At 45.0% G+C, this 17,805-nt stretch overlaps 1 protein-coding gene across 2 annotated transcripts in view; it reads right to left on the bottom strand.

The window, feature by feature from the left end:
* The window catches only part of Nrg4 (neuregulin 4), a 60,147-nt gene that overhangs the window by 2,108 nt on the left and 40,234 nt on the right, over nt 1-17,805 (bottom strand). Inside the window, exons 5-8 of one of the 2 annotated variants that reach the window (XM_060374203.1) lie at nt 15,434-15,513; nt 9,053-9,141; nt 7,969-8,177; nt 7,373-7,506 (exon numbers count right to left, since the gene is read on the bottom strand). In XM_060374203.1, the coding sequence (XP_060230186.1) occupies nt 9,125-9,141; nt 15,434-15,513 (97 nt within the window). In that variant the 3' untranslated portion in view covers nt 7,373-7,506; nt 7,969-8,177; nt 9,053-9,124. The remainder of the gene's footprint in view (nt 1-7,372; nt 7,507-7,968; nt 8,178-9,052; nt 9,142-15,433; nt 15,514-17,805) is intronic. The other variant, XM_021642953.2, reaches the window with a different exon arrangement.

A 17,805-nucleotide genomic window follows, 5' to 3' on the forward strand; every position in this document is an offset into this window, starting at 1 on the left:
AGATAATTATGAAGCTGCAAAAGTACATTTTTAAAGAAAGCTGATGTGAGCACGACATGAAGGTATGTTCGCACCTTGAGCTGCCTTCTCAAGCAAGGCTCAGCACTGATTTCTGTGTACTTCCAAAGGGAGCCATATCTGGTACTCTCTAGTTGGTTAGAAAAGGGCTGCTTTGATCCAAGGAAAAGGGAAGTGGATCTTGCAGTTAAGAACTCCAGCAGGCAGAATGCTAGTGAGAAGGGTGCGGCAGGTAGGTGGCCTGAATATTTTAGTTTTCTCAGTTGTGTTTAAACCTGGATCATGCGCTAGGAGGCCAGCAGTGAAAGACTAGTGGTTTGTGCCCATATTTAACAAAATGAGCATGCAAAGAATTACAGTAGAAATAAACTTAGAAATCTGAATGCTCTCTAGGCAATTGGCAGAAATTTTAGTGGGACAGTGCTTATGTCATCTATACCCACAAAGTCCGGCTCAAATTATCATCATTATAAATTCTTTTGATGGAAGCCAAAGAGTACAAAACCATGAAAATGAAGGTGATCCACTTGCTTTTCAGTTGTAGACTGGGTATGAATTATGTTAATGGAAACGTTGGTGAAGTAGGGTAGGCCCTGTACTAGAATTCTGTACAGGAATTTTAATCGGTGAAATGACAGTATTACTGTACAGTTACTAGAAGGCTGTTTTAATATTGGGTGAGCAGTGACATGTGCCACCTGTGTTGGTTTTTTATTGATAATTTCACTTCTGCCCTGTGCCACATCTGGAGAGAAGCTTCTAGAACATGTGCTGCTGTAAAGTGAAATCACCCGCCGGAAGTCAATAAAGAAGTCACTTAAGAGTGTGGAACACCTGCATGCAAGTAAACTTTTGTCTTATTTTTTGCCCAGGTGAGCAATAGACAAAAACAAATCATGATGGTGTTGGTTTTAAAAGCAAATGATTAGACTGAGAAAGCATGTGAGACCCCTGTTTTAACAGTTTTTCTTCCTGCTCAGGGTTCAGTCTCCCTGCATTTATTCAGGATGCATACCCTGTCCACCGTCTTCTGGTGCTAGAGTTACAGACAGGAGTAAAGCATACTGACCAGAGAGACCCAAACAAAACGATACTGAGAAATTCCCTACTCTCAGCAGGAATGGCAACAAGCAAACTGTCAGTTTTGCGGGAGCTCTAGGAAACAGGTTCATCTTTAGACAGTAGCTAGGTTCTGATGCTCTCAGCGACTCTGCCTCCTTGTGACTGACTCTTAAAAGCAGAGCCCCGGTTCCCACTCGTAAGGAGGGATGAAGTGGAAGGGAGCCGATTTGTAGGTGGGTGTACATATGTCGTCTTTCTGGATGGTACCTGAAGTGCTTGTACAAGGTGCTTGGTTGCTCAGCTTTGTTGGGTTTTACCTCCTAGTAGGGAGTGGGCACTGCTTATAAAAACTGCAGGGATCCACATGAGAGTCCAGAGGAGATGGGTGGAGATGTAAAGTTGACTATTTGAGGGGAGACATAGTGAAGTTAGAACATTTGGAAGCAACCACACGTATGGAGGATTTGGAATGGCATAAATGCTCTAAAGATCTGACCCCCCAACCTTTGAGCTGTGTCCGATCTCTAAGTAGCCAGTCACGTCAGAGGGTTACCCAGCCAGTCTGGGGGAAACCGGCATAACAGGGGTTGCTGCATAAATTGCCGAATAAGGGGGAGAGGATGTCAAATGAAGGGCCTCACAAAAAGGAGCACCTGTAAAAGGTCCGGGAGACCTTTTGTTTAAAAAGCAAACCGCTAAACCTCGAGATCGGGGGGGGGTGGGGGGGTGATAGTGATAGAATACTGACACAGCCAAAATGAAAAGTGACAGGCACACAGGGAAATGAGGTTCGTTCAAGAATGGAGATAGATGCTGGCAAGATGACTTGGCAGGTAAAGGTGCTTGCTGCCAAGACACAGCCTAAGTTAGGAAGAGTTAGGGGTCCCAACTGTTGCCCTTCCTCAGCTCACAACCTCAGCGCTGGGTGTTCCAGGGGAAAATATCATCTTGGCTCCATTAACTAGCGCCCCAATTGCCCAGCTTGCTCTTTATCTGAGCTCCATTTTCCATTGTCTCCTAGATACCAAGGCAAGGCCCTCACCTGGTGGAGGTGCTGACATCCACTCCCCACATGACAGAAGAGGAGAACTGGTGAAAGTTGTCCTTCGGCATCCACACATATGCTGTGGTATGGATTTGAGAGTTCAAACACAGATAGTCAAAAAGGAAGCAAGAGAAGTTGGTGCAGCTTACTAGAGATTTACATACACTCACAGGATCCACAGGAAGGTAATAAGGGACAGAATTGATGTCCACAAAGAGAAAGGAATTATGAAAAGCCAAAAACAAAAGCCACTAAGGAAAAAAGAACACTAACAACAAATGACCTCACTAGATGCTTTCAGAGGCCTCTAAGAACAAGGAGGGACAATGAAAAAAGAGCTGAAAGGTGGAACCGGAAGAGTGTAAACAGGTGAGCCCAGCATGAAGAATTTGTAGGACAGACAAATCACTGCCCAACACAGTATTGGTATTTTCAAGGAAAAATGGGAAAGGCATTTGGTAAAAACCATCCTTTTGTAATTAAAAACAACTAGCCAGAAGTAGAGGAAAATCACTTCAACATAAAAGCCACCATGAAATTGCCCACAGTGATGACACCTAAATGAACATCTGTACAAAGTCCCAATTTATTTCTAATATCAGAGATCAGACCTCTACTCTTGCCTGATGCGTCTAAAACAAAAAGGGGGAACTGTAGAGAGCTGCAGAATGCTATGCCTTAAAGATGGAGCTGGTTTCCGCCTTCCACCTTCCCGATGGTGAGTGCTCTCTGTCAGGAACAACTCCACATTTGGCTAAGGCCGAGGATCTGGCTTGCTTCCATGTATGTGGACCTATCTGCATTGCCCACGTGGCACGCCTGGGTTGGCTACCCAGAGGCTATTTAAGCTGTGGGCTGGCTTTCCCCGGGGTCCGAGGATTGTTCAATGTTCCTGAATAAACTGCATTGAAAAAAAAAAAAAGAAATTGCCCACAGTGAATTCCCAGCCATTGGATGAGATGTGGAGCAAGGATGCTTGCCTTGTCAGCTGCAAGTCAGCTTGGTCTGGCCAGAGCCACTAAGCAGCTGAAAGAAAAGGCACCAAACTGAAACTGGAAAGAAGCAAATTGTATGATATTATACACAGAAAACTAAAGATTTCACAAAGACTTTCAGACCCAATAAACTTAGAGTAGCAGTACAAGGTAAACACAGAAGACCAGCGTCCTTTCTTTACTTTAACAGTGAACAGTCAAACATTAGAGCAGGTCTTTTTATAACAGCATCCAGAATAAGAAACTGGGGCTGGAGAGATGGCTTAGAGCTTAAGAGGTTAGGACCTCTTCCAAAGTTCCTAAGTTCAAATCCCAGCAACCACATGGTGGCTTACAATGATCTAAGATGAGACCTGGAGTCCTCTTCTGGTGAGCAGGTTTACCTCAGACAGAATAAGATAGATACGGGGACTGCTACGAAATGATGGAACATGTCCATGTTGATGGGCTGAAAATTGTAAAATGTTAGCACTACCTACAGGCAGTCTACAGATTGAGTGCAGTCTCACAACCTTACCTGTTTTTGTTTTTCTGGACATAAAAATGCACCCTGAAGTTCAGATACAGTTTCGAGGAACTCAGAATAGCCAGCTCAGTCTTGAGTAATAAAGTGGGATGAGTCATCTAATTCTAGAACAGTGATTCTGGCATCAAGACAAACTGATGGAAGCGAAAGCCTTACAAAAGAAACCTCTGCAGCATGAATGACTTTAAACAAAAGCACCAAGAAGATTTCCAATAAGGAGCAGACAGGCCTCCAGGAAACAGTGCTGGAATCTAAGGTAATACCATACATGAAAATTAACTCAAAATCAATTTCTAAAAGTTTAACAGCAGCAGCTAAAAAAACTACACAACTCTTGGAAGAGAACAGTAGGGAAATATCAGGATAGACCATCAGGATAATGAATTTTACAGTGATTTTTTTGTGTGTGTGAAGTTGTTAACCAAGTTTTAGAGATCAAAAATTGACCTAAGCAGACTAATCAAAATTTTGTGCATGAAAATATCTTTAAAGAGCAAAAAGTTCATACATAGAATTGAAAAGTATATTTGTAACCCACAAATAAGGATTTAATGTCCAGAATGCAGAACTAATTAAAAGTGGCATGGACTTAAACAGGTCTCCAAAGAAGAAATATAAATGACTAACAAACACTGGCAGTATGGTCAACTATACCAATGCCCAGGGAAATGCAAGTGAAACCCCAATGAGAGGACACCTCACCCCATTAGGATGGTGGGTGTCTTCCATCTCCCTGCTCACTCGTCTTCCTTCCCTATGCACGGAGTAACACAACATACACAAGTGTTGGGCCCCAGTACTGGTAAAGCTCTAAAATGGTGCAACTGTTACCGAAAACAGTACGATTCTTGTCAAATGAAGCACAATTACAATTAGATTCAGAAATTCTACTTGAAGTACAGTATTTCAAAATAAAAGCAGGGGCCCTGGTGGTATATATTGTAACATCAGTGTTTACAGCAGTCAAATTGGAAATAAAATATATTTGCATGGTATATAGAATGTAATATATACACACTGAATAATATTGAGCTCTTATTAAAAGAATGGAATCTTGGCTAAGTGTGGATGAGCTTTGAAGACGTGTCGAATCGAAATGAGCCAATTACAAAGAACAAAGAGTGAGTCTATGTCTCCATTTTCTGTTGGTTTTTAGGGATGATACAAAAGGGGACTTGAAGAACAATGGTTCAGTGTGGGATGAGGATGTTCTGGGCAGTGACAGTGGTGATGGCCATGCACAAAGTGAATGCATTTCATGCTGCTGAGCTACGTTCTTCAAAGTGCTTTAAAGCAGTACATCTCCCTGTGTAGCCCAGGCTGGCCTGGATCACAGAGATCCACTGGTCTCTGCCTCCCAAAGATGGGATTAAAGGTGTGCATCACCGTATGTAACTCCCAGTAAATCTTAAGCTTTTACAATTGAGCTGAAGCGCCCTCTATAGAAGCCGCCTGAGGACTAGATCTCTAGTATGGAATGACGTGTGCAAGCAGGCTACGGAGAAAAGCAGTCAGGAGGCCTATCCAGCGGTAACACCGAAACAATGACCAGAATGGCAAGATATCTTGAAAGGTACAATAGCAGTACTTAAGTCCCGGGGAACAGATGTTTAATTGGACTTAATCTTTATTTATTTATTTACCAATAAATGTCACGTCTTGTGGTGGTTTGAAAGAAAATGGCCCCCATAGGCCCAATGGCACTGCTAGGAGGCATGGCCTTGTTGTAGGTGAGGCGTTATTGAAGGAAGTGTGTCGTTGGAGGTGGGCTCGAAAGCTCAAGCCTGGCCAGTGTGTCTCAGTTTCTTCCTGCTGCCTGCTGAAGAACTTCTCCAGCACCATGTCTACCTGCGGGCTGCCTTGCTCCCAGCCATGATGATAATGGACTAAACCTCTGAACAGGAAGCCAGCCCCAATTAAGTGTTTTCCTTTGTAAGAGTTGCCATGACATGGTGTTACTTCACAGCAAATAGAAGCCTAAGACACCCTTCATCAAAGAAGTCTGTGGCAGTAGATGGAGACTATTTTAGGAAGCCACAAAGGGATCAAAAAGCAAAGAACCATTGACTGTGTGGTGGTCAGCCCCACATGATTCATCAGCAACACAACCCATACACCTAAGGCTCATGGAACATGGAGGAGGATAGAGAGGTGCGAGGCAGTGGTCCAGAATTGGACATCTGCTGCAAGACAGTGTCTTCTCTGTGACAGGGATGCTGCACACAAGAAATCTCAATGTGATGGTCTAACCAAGAATGTAAACATGACACTACCAGTTGACAAGACAGTCTGGATGGGGGAGTACTGAAAAGCCTCACTCCTAGGAGAGACTCAGGCAACAGATGTCCAGTGATAAGCCCTCTGATAGGCTAGCTAACCCCAAGAGGCCAGCCCTTACCATACAGGAGCAATACAAAATGACCATAGCAGTTTGTAATTATAAGTGTGTGTATATAAGCATGTGCACATACACAAAATATGTGAAATTCTCAAAAACAAACCAAAAGGCAAAATTTAAAAACCATCAAGAGAAAACCCCAATTGTTAAAATGGAAAATGCATCAGTGAGCTACAAAAGGAAAAGAATCTTGGATGGCTGGGACTGCGCGAAAGAAGCCTGTCTGAGTCCACGTTTATGCTTGCAGTGTTAAGTGTGGAAAGCACAAAGTGAAGACACGAGTGGGCCCCAGAGAGGGAAAGCTGGAGAGAAACAGGGCTGCTTAGGGGGAGGAGACCTGGTGACCTGGAATAGTGAATACATAGAAAGTGCAGAGAACAACAAAAAGGAGCTTTAAACTTCGAGCATTAGCAACACAAACATCCGTGGAACCTGCTTGTGTAAAGCATTTCGCACAAAGATCTGAGCGGGCGGGGGCAGAAGGAAGCCAGGCTGTCTGCTCAGATTTCTCCAGCAAGCCAGCCAAACCCGTTAGAAGCTGAGAATATTCACGACTCAAGCGCGTTCAGTACACACTTCACCTAACCAAAACCGCACAGCTTAGCCATGAGGCCCACAGAGCCCGTGACTGGCCCGATCATGAGATGACTGGAATCATGGGATGGTTTGCTGCTGCTGACTAGCACACGAGGAGATTTTGCCTCGTATTATGAGTTTGGAGAAAGATGAAAGTTCAGTTTCTATTGGCTGAGTGCCAGCTTCACACTAGCAAAGCAAAGCGGCCAGTGAGTCCAACTATCTCAGTTGGGGGCTGCCTCTCAATCAGAAGTCTTCTAAAGCAGGCTTAGTTGGACATATGAGGGTCACTTTGTCTACTGGCCTCAAACCCTGACACTCCTGACCTGTCAAATAATGACGGATGAGTGGACTGACAATCACGCAGTGCTGGATGAGGCTGTATGGAAAAGCCTGTGAGCATGCCAGCCTGGCAGGCCAGGGTTGCATCCCGGCTGTGACTAACACATCACTAAGTCCCAGACCTCCACAAGAAGCTCCTGGAAGGTGCTGTGGCTTCTTGCCCACCATGTTTAAGTGCAACCTCAACAGGAGTAAAGGAAGCTGGAGAACCATTAACAATTAGCATTGCCTCCAAGAAGACCAAATTTGCTTTCTGCAAAAATATGCACCAAAAATTACAGGTCAGGAACTCATTTTCTGGTTAGTTTTATGTCAACTTGACACAGCCAGAGCCATCTGGCTGATGAGGGTGGGGTGGGAGGAGGCTGGGGGGGTGGGGCAGGGACCAGACACATCAATTGAGAAAATACCTCGGTAAGCTTTGGTGGTCGGCAGGCCTGCAGGGCATTTTCTTAATCAGTGATTGACAGGAGAGGGCCCAGCCCCTGTGGGTGGGGACATCCCTGAGCTGTGGATCCTGGGACGTCGCTGGTGGTGCTCGGTTCTGTAAGAAAGTATGGCGAACAAGCCATGAGGAACCTGCCAGTAAGCAGGCCTCCCCATGACCTTGAGAGACCAAAAGATTAAAAATTAGCAGCTATTATTTAAGCTAGGTGGGTGGAGAAGTCCAGGACTGCCCTGAGGGGAAGGACCACCTTACTGCATTCTTTCCCCACCCAGTAGAGATACAGTTGCTAGGAAACTGGCCCATCCCCCTAGGGAGGGACACCAGGTCATTAATGGTCTGGGGACCATTATAGCCAATATAGCCAATCAATTCAAAATGTAGCATTTTGACCATCTATTGCCAGGCAGGAATTGCCCCTGCCTTGGGCATGCTGGGAGGGACCAGAATCACCCAACTAACCTGAACACAGGGCTCGCAGCTCTCACCACTTCAGCGGTGGGGGGTGTGAGCCCAAGCTGCAGCTTGTAATTTGTAATAAAAAGAACCTCATGTATTTACAGCGGAGTCCGTTTATTGCTGGTCTTTTGGAACAACCTCTGTGTCAGCCACTGCCTCCAGGTTCCCAGCTGGCTTGAATCCCTGCTTTAGCTTCCTTCCCACAAGGGACTGTGACCCAGGATGTGGAAGCCAAATAACCCCTTTCCTCCACAAGCTGCTTTTGGTCATGGTGTTTCACCACAGCAATCGTCACCCTAAGATAGTAAAACCTGTAGAGACACAACGCTCCTAAGTTTCTTCTGGTCTTCGCAGTAGCCATCAAAGGATGCTTTTCTCAGTCAGCACATGAAATGGCTGTGTAGCTCTGCAGTCTGTATTTGCATACACCTTGATTCTCTGTAGGCATTTTCTCAATTCAGGTTCCCTCCTCTCAGACTTAAATTTCCAGGTCTCAAACCCTGGGACAAATGGCCAAGGTTCTTATTTAACATATCAAAGACCTGGCTGCCAGATTCCCCCAGAATTCCCCAGTCTTTCCCTGTTACAGGGTGGGGCTGGTATACACACCCCTTCCCTAAACTTCTCCAGCCTGGGGGCTGGGCTGCCCTTCCTCCAGCTGCCCTTCCCTATATACTCCAACCATTTCGAATACCGAGCTTTTTTGGTCTTTGGGTCTTCTCTTTGCCCTCCAGGCCTTTTGGGCTGGCTCTCCCTCCTCCCTACCTCCTCTCCTCACGTGACCCAGCTCAGTCTGCTCCCATCCACTCTGGACTCTCCCAGTTGTTCCTGCCTCTGGCTGTGCTCTCCTACAGATCTACAATAAACCTCCTCCACCCTACCCAGGAACACTCAAATGTCCTGCCTTTTAAATTTCTTTTTTCATTTAGTAGCCAAGAGTGGAAGTGAGGTGTTTTGTAATGCTCTAAAGCAGCTACTCCTTGCACTGAACGCATTTTCATCTTTTTCCTTACTTCAGACACTGCTCAGGAGTTCTGCCTGGTTTGATTGTACCCATCACTGCTGGAAAGAGGGTTGGGCCGTAACCCCTTGCAGAGTGCACCACTTCCCCTCCCCTAAACAGGCTGGCTCAGACAGGACTGGTTACCAAACCTCATGTCTAAGGAAAGGGAAACTAGAGTGTTACCTTCTCTCCTCGTAAGGTTCACTTTCTGCCTGGGTAAGCTGATGGCAATAATGCTCTGCGCTGGGTGTGTCTTCAGTGTTCTCTGTGACCTGTGGGAAGACAGACATCGGACTGTGCACTCACATACATGTATACACACACACATACACACACACACCTACCTACCCTCTTACCTGCATACACACACACACCCATACACACACATACCTACCCTCTTACCTGCACACACAAAAGCACAGCTCTGCTTGTGGCCGAAGACTTGAAGACTTGAGGTGAACTCATCCACACCCACAGCCCCTGCCCCACAACCCCTGTGCACACCCTCAGCATGCTCATTCTAGTCTCTCAAGGGCCTGCCTCTGCTTTCCTGCCCTTCTGCTGCTGCCTAAAGTCCTAACAGCTTAATGCTCCTCCTGAAATATTCACAATTACCAAGGGCTGGGTCCGGGGAAGAGCGCCGGGGCGATCGCTGACCACAAAGACAGCAGCAGATGCCAAACATGGGAAAACTGTTAAACACAAGGGTGGGAGAATCCTGGGGACAACGCTGCACTGGCCAGACAGCCCCAAGGACCCGTGGAAGGCCACGTGCAATGGGGAACATCAATCGGGACCAGTGACATCACTATCACTACGGTTGAACATGGCCTCTGAACTTTCTAACTTTCAAAACCCAGGTCTGAGCTGTGGCTGTTGAGCGCCTTCCACTGTCTGTAACAGGCACATTTCAGAGTCCAGCTTTTATATCACACATCTCATTTCCTTTGCTATGTTATGGCCTTATATATGAACGCTATTTGGCCTGGGGAGGAGGAGGGAGACTGCCTAATTTTGCTAACTCTGTAAGCTGATACTTAACCTAGCCTGGCTTTTGGTTGTCATTATATGTATAGCCTCATGGTCTTTTTTCTCCATTAAAAAAAAAAAAAAATTCATTTCAGCCAGGCGTTGTGGCACATGCCTCTAATCCCAGCACCCAGGGAGGCAAAGGCAGGCAGATCTCTGGGAGCAGCCTGGTCTACAAAGTGAGTCCAGGACAGCCAAGGCTACACAGAGAAACCTTGTCTTGAAAAAACGAAACAAAAATACTCGTTTCACTGAAGTGTGGGGGCTCATACCCGTTAACACCAGCATTTGGGGGGGCGGAGGTAATAGGACTGTTTCAAGCTTGAGGAAGCTCGGGTCAGTAAGTTCCAGGGCATCCTGAGCTGTGGAGTACAACTTAATCTCAGAAAATAAACAAAAACCTAACTAATATATAAAGAAAAAAAATAGTTAAAATTTAAAGCTCCTTTCAGAGTAGGGTATATTTTGTGTAAGCAAAGTCTGTAAGATCACATCCTATTCTTCTTAATATTTTTTTAAAACGATGTGTATGTGGCATGGGAGGGATTGTACATCTATGAGGTTAGAGGACCCTCCTGGAGCTGGAGTTACAGGGGGTGTGAGCTGTCCAAAACAGGTGAGCAGTGTGCACTTTTAGCCACAGAGCCAGCTCTCCAAAACCCGTTTTCTTTTCACAAATGTGTCTTTGCAAATAGGAAAGGGGAAAATGTGTTTTCTCTGCACATGGGTTATAAAAAGCAGTCACTGAGTTTACTGACCCGTCAACTACTCTGGGAAACTGTATCTTGAGGGATGTGAGAGAGAGCATGGTCAGGGCTCACGGCAGAGTGCCGTTTACACACACACACACACACACACACACACACACACACCGCTAGAATCGGTCCCTGTTTGTGTTAACCTTTCCAGCTGACAGCACACTAATAAAACCCTGCCATTTTCTTTGAGCACTTTGGTTGGTTCGCTGTTGAGCACTTTACCACGGAGTGTGACTCTAGACAGTAACACTCTAGAGGAAACAAGGGCCGACACAAGCCATTAATTAGAGCTGCCACTAAGCTACGCAGCAAGTGACACGTTTCCTTAGCGCTGTGAGACTGTGATCACCTTGAGCATATGAAAGCTCAGGGCATCGCATGATGTCGTCCTTAATTATCAATGTCTTCCACTCTGGCTGACTTCACTGGGAACTAAATAACAGGATTTGCCATTTTAGCCATTGTCAAGTTCAGTGACATTAGGTACAGTCACATCATAGGAATAGACTTCACCTCTAGAAACTTTTTGTTATTTCAAATTAAAACTCTACACGTTAAACAAGAACTCCCTCCACAGTCCCTGGCAATGCACTTGATCGCTCTAGGATCTCATTTCAGCAGAGGTACAGTGTTTACTTTTGAGGCTGGCTTTTTCACTTAGCATAACATCTTCAGAGTTCATTCACATTATAGTATCAGAATTACACTCCCTTTTAAGGATAACTAATGTTCCATCTGTATGCATCCATTTATTTTATCCATTCACATATCAGTTGTTTTCCACCTTTTGACTGTTGTGAATGCAGCTTCTGTGAGTGTGGGCGTACAGATATTTGTTCAAGCGTGTAAACTCCCAGTAGTCAACTGCTGGATAAATGGTGATTCTGTGGTTCTGCTTGAGACTTACAATACTGTTTCTCAGGGTGACTATAACATGTTATATTATGACAGCACATCAAGGGCTCCAGCTTGTATTCATCCTTGCCAACACATGGTCTCTCTCTCTCTCTCTCTCTCTCTCTCTCTCTCTCTCTCTCTCTCTCCTCATGTTTTTTCAAGACGGGTTTCTCTCTGTAGCCTTGTCTGTCCTGGACTCACTTTGTAGACCAGGCTGGCCTCAAACTCAGAGCAATCCTCCTGCCTCTGCCCCCCCCCAGGGGGCTGGGATTAAGGCGTGTGCTGCCAACACATACCCACTCCTAATGTGTGAGGGGTCCACACTCTCCTTTTTATGTTTCCAGAGGCCATAGATGCTCAACATTTCACAGGCTCTTGAAGAAATTTCTGAGGAAATCCTCTGCCAGTTTTTTCTAATTGGGCTGTTTTTATTCGTTACAGGTTGTTTATTCCGGACTATTTCTTGTTGTTAGCTTAAGGTTGCTATTAAAATAATAGTTTTCACTATGGCGTTTTCATGCACCTAGGTCACTGCATGTTGCTCACATTTGTCCCCTTTGATCTATCGCACCCTGCCCCTTCGGTTCTCTCCTATAGTAGGATTAGCCTCCTGAGTCCTGCAAGCTCCATCTTGCGGTAGGATGCCGCTTAACTGTTCCGTGTGCCAGACTGCAGCAAAATGGGCCGTCCTTTCTAGACGGCAGCATCCTCATGGGCATTAACCTTCCCAGAGTCTGGCTGGTCAGAGCCTTATTGCCTGAATGTTGTCTGACATACCACTAGGTGGCGCTCTGAGCCCAGGTTTGCACCAGTTCTGCGGCCAACTGAGACTCAGAGAGAGCAAGGGCTGAGGGCAGGCCTGTGAGTCATCTGTACCCCTCTAAGATCCCAAAGGATCTTAGGATCAAAGGGGTAAACTGCCCACACCATTGTATAGCCGCAGCAGCAATGGCTGCACTTTCCCAGATCCCCCAGACTTAAGAATCGTGGCAGAGTCACCGTGTTGGCTGGCATTTTACTGTGGCTTTTAATGAACGTCAATGTCAAGTATATTTCACCTGCTTATTGGCTACTTGTGTATTGTCTTCGGTAAAACAGCTGCACTTTGGCTTTAGTTGTTTTCTGTTACTGAGCTGAGACCCTTCAGCTGAGTGAGTTTTTGTACTACCTGCCCGTCAGATACTTGATTCAGCTTCACAGTGGGGTACCTTGAAGCATGGGGATCATTTGTATGCAGCCCAGTATATCAAGCAGTTTGCCAACTGTGCTTTCATATTCTGTCTTTGCCTAATCTTAGGGCATAGACGCTTTCTCCTAAGAGATTTATCTTAGTTTTTACATTCATAGGCATCTTGGTTATTTTTTTTAATATGGAAAAAAATGAATTTATTCCTGCTTGCCTGTGGCTATGTGAGTGTCCCAGCAGCCTGTTAGAGGCTGTCTGGGAGCCATGTCTAGATCCTTCATCCTTCATGCCAGTACCCTGCTGTCTTGACTATGGTAGTTTTACAATAAGCAAGTTGTGTCGTTTAGACCCTACAGTGTGCTGTTTCATCACTGCTTTCCTATTCCAGGCCCTTGGTGTTCCCAGGGGTGTGCTATAGTCACCCTGTCAGTTACCACAAAAACACCTGCAGGAGATTTATTGGGACGGCACCCGTCTCTGCGCAAATTCATACTGAAGAGAACGGACATCTCAATATTATGCTTCCAAACCCCTCAATGCAGCAATCCCCGCAATTAGCTGGCTCTCTCTCTCTCTCTCTCTCTCTCTCTCTCTCTCTCTCTCTCTTTTCTTAGCACTATTGCAGATTTCATCAGGCACAGCTGTATTAGTCACTGTTCTTCTAATGTGATAAAAATACCGTGGACAAGGTAACACGCAGAAGGAAGGGTTCGTTTGGCTGGTAATCAGGATTTGTTTGGCTTATGGTTCCTGAGGTTTAAGAATCCAACATGGCAGGAAGCTTGGCAACAAGCTGCAGACATAAGCTGAGAGTTCATATCTCGATCCACAAGCAGGAAGCAGAGAGCACATTGGGAATGGCATGGTCCTTAAACCCTCCAGGTCCACACCCAGGGACACACCTCCTCCAACAAGGCCGCCCCTCCTAGTCCTTCCCAAGAAGTCCCACCACCTTTGGACCATGTATTCAAAACCACGAGCCTCTGAGGCCATTTTCTCTCAGCCCCCCAGGGTCTTTCATGGCTTCTCTTAGCTTCACCCTGTGCACTGAGACCCTGTTACAAATGATGTCTTGCTTTAAAAGTTTCTTTTTTTTTTTTTTCTTTTGGTTTTTTGAGATAGGGTTTCTCTGTGTAGCCTTTGCTGTCCTGGACTTGCTTTGTAGACCAGGCTGGCCTTGAACCCACAGTGATCCTCCTGCCTCTGCCTCCCAGAGTGCTGGGCTTAAATGTGTGCGTCACCACCCCCAGCTGTCTTTAAAGTTTCTATATCTAGCAGTTTCTAATATATGGAAATATACTTTACCTTTTAATACTAATAATCTTGCAACATCACTAAACTACCATCTTGTCTCATATTCTGTATTCTCTTCAGTATTTCTAAATGAGTTTATATAGAATATACCTATTTCTTCATTGGATATTTGGTATCAGTTCAGCTATTTAGGCCTGGACTGTTATTGAAGAAAAGTTCCTATACAAATTCAACTCAATAGATATAGAACTATTTGAAGTATCTTAAATTTTTTTTAACTTTTTAAATATTACTTTCCAGGTATATATTTTTTGAAAACAGGGCTCCATGTAGCCCAGGTTGGGTTCACTGTAGCTGAGGATATCCTTGCATGTCTGATCTTCTTGTCTGTATTCCTTGTGCAGGACTGATACTGTAAGTGCATAGAAGGCTGCCTGGCTTTCTGTGGTGCTGAGGACAGAAGCAGGGCGTCTTGCTGGCTAGGCAGGCCTACACATGAGCTGGGTCCCCCGCCCCTCAAGGCACCTCTGCTTCATAGTTCCCTTCTTTGAAGAATTTGTCTATTTAATCTAGATTATGCCAGATCTAAATTATTAAATTTATTCTAAATTATTGTCCTGTCTGCAGTATTGATAGTAATGCTACCCTAACTTTTGTTGTTGATATTGCTAATTCCTGTCCTTTTGTTCCTCCTTTACCATTAGTTGATTTTGAAACAGGACCACCCTGCTGAGCCTGGATCTAATTCATCAAGATTATATGCCAGCTAAACCCAGAGGTCCTCCTGTCCCTGTGTTTCCCACAGTAGGATTATAGGACTGTGACACCAGGCCCTAGCATGTTTGTCCACTTTTCATTGTTTTCAAGTAAGAGAAAGGGTGCTTGCTGTCTGCTTTGCCAGAACTCTCAAGACAGCCTGTAAACACTGGCTTGTCTGTAGTTTTCCCAGCCTCTCGCTCCCCGCTGCCCCCGCCTCCCAGCACAACCCACATCAGAACATTTCTGGAACCCTGTCCCTCAGGTCTGCCTTAACACAGCACAGCTGAGGGCATTGCTTCAAGTGTTGAAATTCAGATAACTTCACATACTTATTTAGGGAAAAATATTACTTCTGTCACACTGAAAATAAATTGATCCACTGGGCAGTGGTGGCTCACACCTTTAATCCCAACACCCAGGAGGCAGAGGCAGGCAGATTTCTAAAGCAAGCCTGCACTACAGAGAGTCCTCGGACTTCTCTTGTATACAGAGAAATCCTGTCTTGAGAAACATAAAAACAAACAAATAAATTTATTCTCATGTGAAAAACGATTAGCACAAAATCCATGGAAAAATTTGTAGGCTCACCCTTTTTTTGAATGTCTGTGAACACAAATTCATACACATAAATGGCAAAGGTCTCCCCTGTGCCTCTACACACCCAGTTCAGAATTTACTCACTGTGGTGGGTACTGGTATTGCTGGTCTCTGCCAGGCTGATCTCACACTGCACTGAACTGGCTCTCTGAAGGTGGCTCTTCCTGGCATCAAAGAGGAGAGAAAAAAAACAAAATCAAATGGAAAACGGGTACCTGGAAAACACATCAGAAGAATCAGAAAGAGAATTCTGCTTGAGTATTTAGGAGCTCATTCTCTCTCTAGCGCTGCCTAAACTCACAGGGCTGCCCTGATGCTGTGTCCCCGCTTTAGCCAACCTGCCTGAGGAGGCAGCAGCGACACTCTGGCTGCTGCTGAGCTGACCCTCCAGCAGGGACTGGTGCTGTGACTCAGGGTGGCGTTCCTGTAAAGAGGTGACACCCCACCATTGTAGACCTGTTTATGCGACATGGGGTGACTTTAGTGAGCAACTCTAATTCACGACAATAAAAACATCATTTAGAGCCCACGCTCCATCAGCTCTGGATCATCTGATTATAACCTTATACAGGTTATAATTTGTGACTGTGTGGACTTTGAAAACTACTCTAAATATTAAAATGAATATTGCAATGTGAAAAGTTGCTTTGCTTTTTCCCCCTAATATGTCAGTCCCAATGTGTTAACTTACGTTTAGTGGAAATGAATTCACATCATCTAGCCAAAGGAAAATGGCATTTTCTAAAAGCAGGCTGGCCTCTAATCTCACAATGCCAGTTCTAGAGGGGGGTTATAGCATTGGAGGTGGGGAACAGTTTTTGGCTTCTCTCAAGTAGCATCTTTTCCTAAGTTACAGAAATCCCCAAAGGCCCTCAAGTCAAAGCTCTCTAAACCACCAGTTGGCTCTGTTAGAGGACTATTTGCTTCCATTCTTTTTCATTTATTAAACATTTCTCTCTCCTTCCTCCCTCCCTCTCTGCCACTGTGTGTGTGTAAAACACATTTGCCCAAGTCGAGGCCTGAGGAAGACGTCAGGTTTTCTCTATTGCTTCCTGCCTTGCTCCCTTGAAACAGGCAGGGTTTTCACTGGTTCAGCTAGGCTAGATGGTTAGTGAGTTGGTACCTGCCTGTCTCTATATACCCCGTGGAGAGAGGGGCTAAGGAGACAGCTTGCTTAGGAGAGTGCCCGCCGTGCACAAGGAGACTCAGATCCCCAGGTTTCAAGCACCTTTCAGCCTGACCTGAAAGTTATTTTGCAATATTATTTTTATAAGACAAATGCTACTTCTAAATTAAATTCACGTCGATTTCCTAAATGTTCAGGATTCCAATGCCTAAGTTTTATGGCTAGGAAGAAAACTGTTTGTAAAATAGAGCACTTCAAAAAGCGTGAGTAACAACGTTTATGGGCAGGTTAGGAGTCAGCACTCAGCCAGGCGCAGCAGCGCACACAACATCCCAGCGTCTGGGAGGTGGAGGTGAGGAAGATGCGCAGGCGAGGTCATTCTTGGCTGCATATGCTGTCACATATATGTTATACTTTACAAACACGCAAGATGATATTTTTAGGGTTGAAGTTTACACACCATTTCTCCATCTCACACTCACAGCAAGGAGAGTCAGTCCACGCTGGCCCTCAGGCAGAAGAGTCATGGGAACTAGCTCTAAGTCTGCATAGCTACAGTTATCTTGAAAGACATTTTCACTGCTACAGAGGTCTTTAATTGTTGCTCACCAACTCTGAGCACACTGTAAATGCCACTGCTGCCTCCTCGCCTCGGCCCCAGTCGGCCACTGGGTCCCTGAAGACTCGCTGTCTTTTCTACTTTAGTGAGGTTCCCCTAGGGTCGGTGCTCTGTGATTTTTATGACGCTGTGCTATGCCCGTGTCTTTATTCTTTAACCCACTTGACAGTTGCTGCATTTGTGGCTAACTTAAAAATTCCCCGCATCTGAGCTATTAGCCTCTTCAAGTACTGCCTCTGTCCTTAGTCTTTTTCCCCCATCCCCGACCCCAGAGAAACTGAGTTAGACAGAGTCACTCTGTTTTCTACATTTCTTGACCTTTCCTTAATTTTTTACAGTTTTTTTTTTCTTTTAGGTTTGGGATACTTTTTCCATTTTCATCTCTCCTCCAGGGTTCTTTGTTTCTTTTCTCTCTCTCCTCTGTCTTTCCCTTCCCTTCATTCCTCCACTTACTGCTTCTAATCTGTTTAAAAACAAAAACTAAACTTAAAAAATATTGAATAAGATATAGTGAATTTTTTAAATTATAGTTTTATTTTTTCAGCTTCTATATTGGCTTTTGCCAAGTCTGCTCTTTTGTAAACCTATCATTTATTTATTTAAAATTTTTGTATTTTAATTTTTGTGTGTGAGTGTTTTGCCTGCATGTATGTATATGCATCATGTGCATGCCTGGTGCCTGAGGGGTTCGGAAGAGAGACCAGACCCCCT

Source organism: Meriones unguiculatus, chromosome 1, assembly GCF_030254825.1.
Source record: "Meriones unguiculatus strain TT.TT164.6M chromosome 1, Bangor_MerUng_6.1, whole genome shotgun sequence".
Lineage (NCBI taxonomy): Eukaryota > Metazoa > Chordata > Mammalia > Rodentia > Muridae > Meriones > Meriones unguiculatus.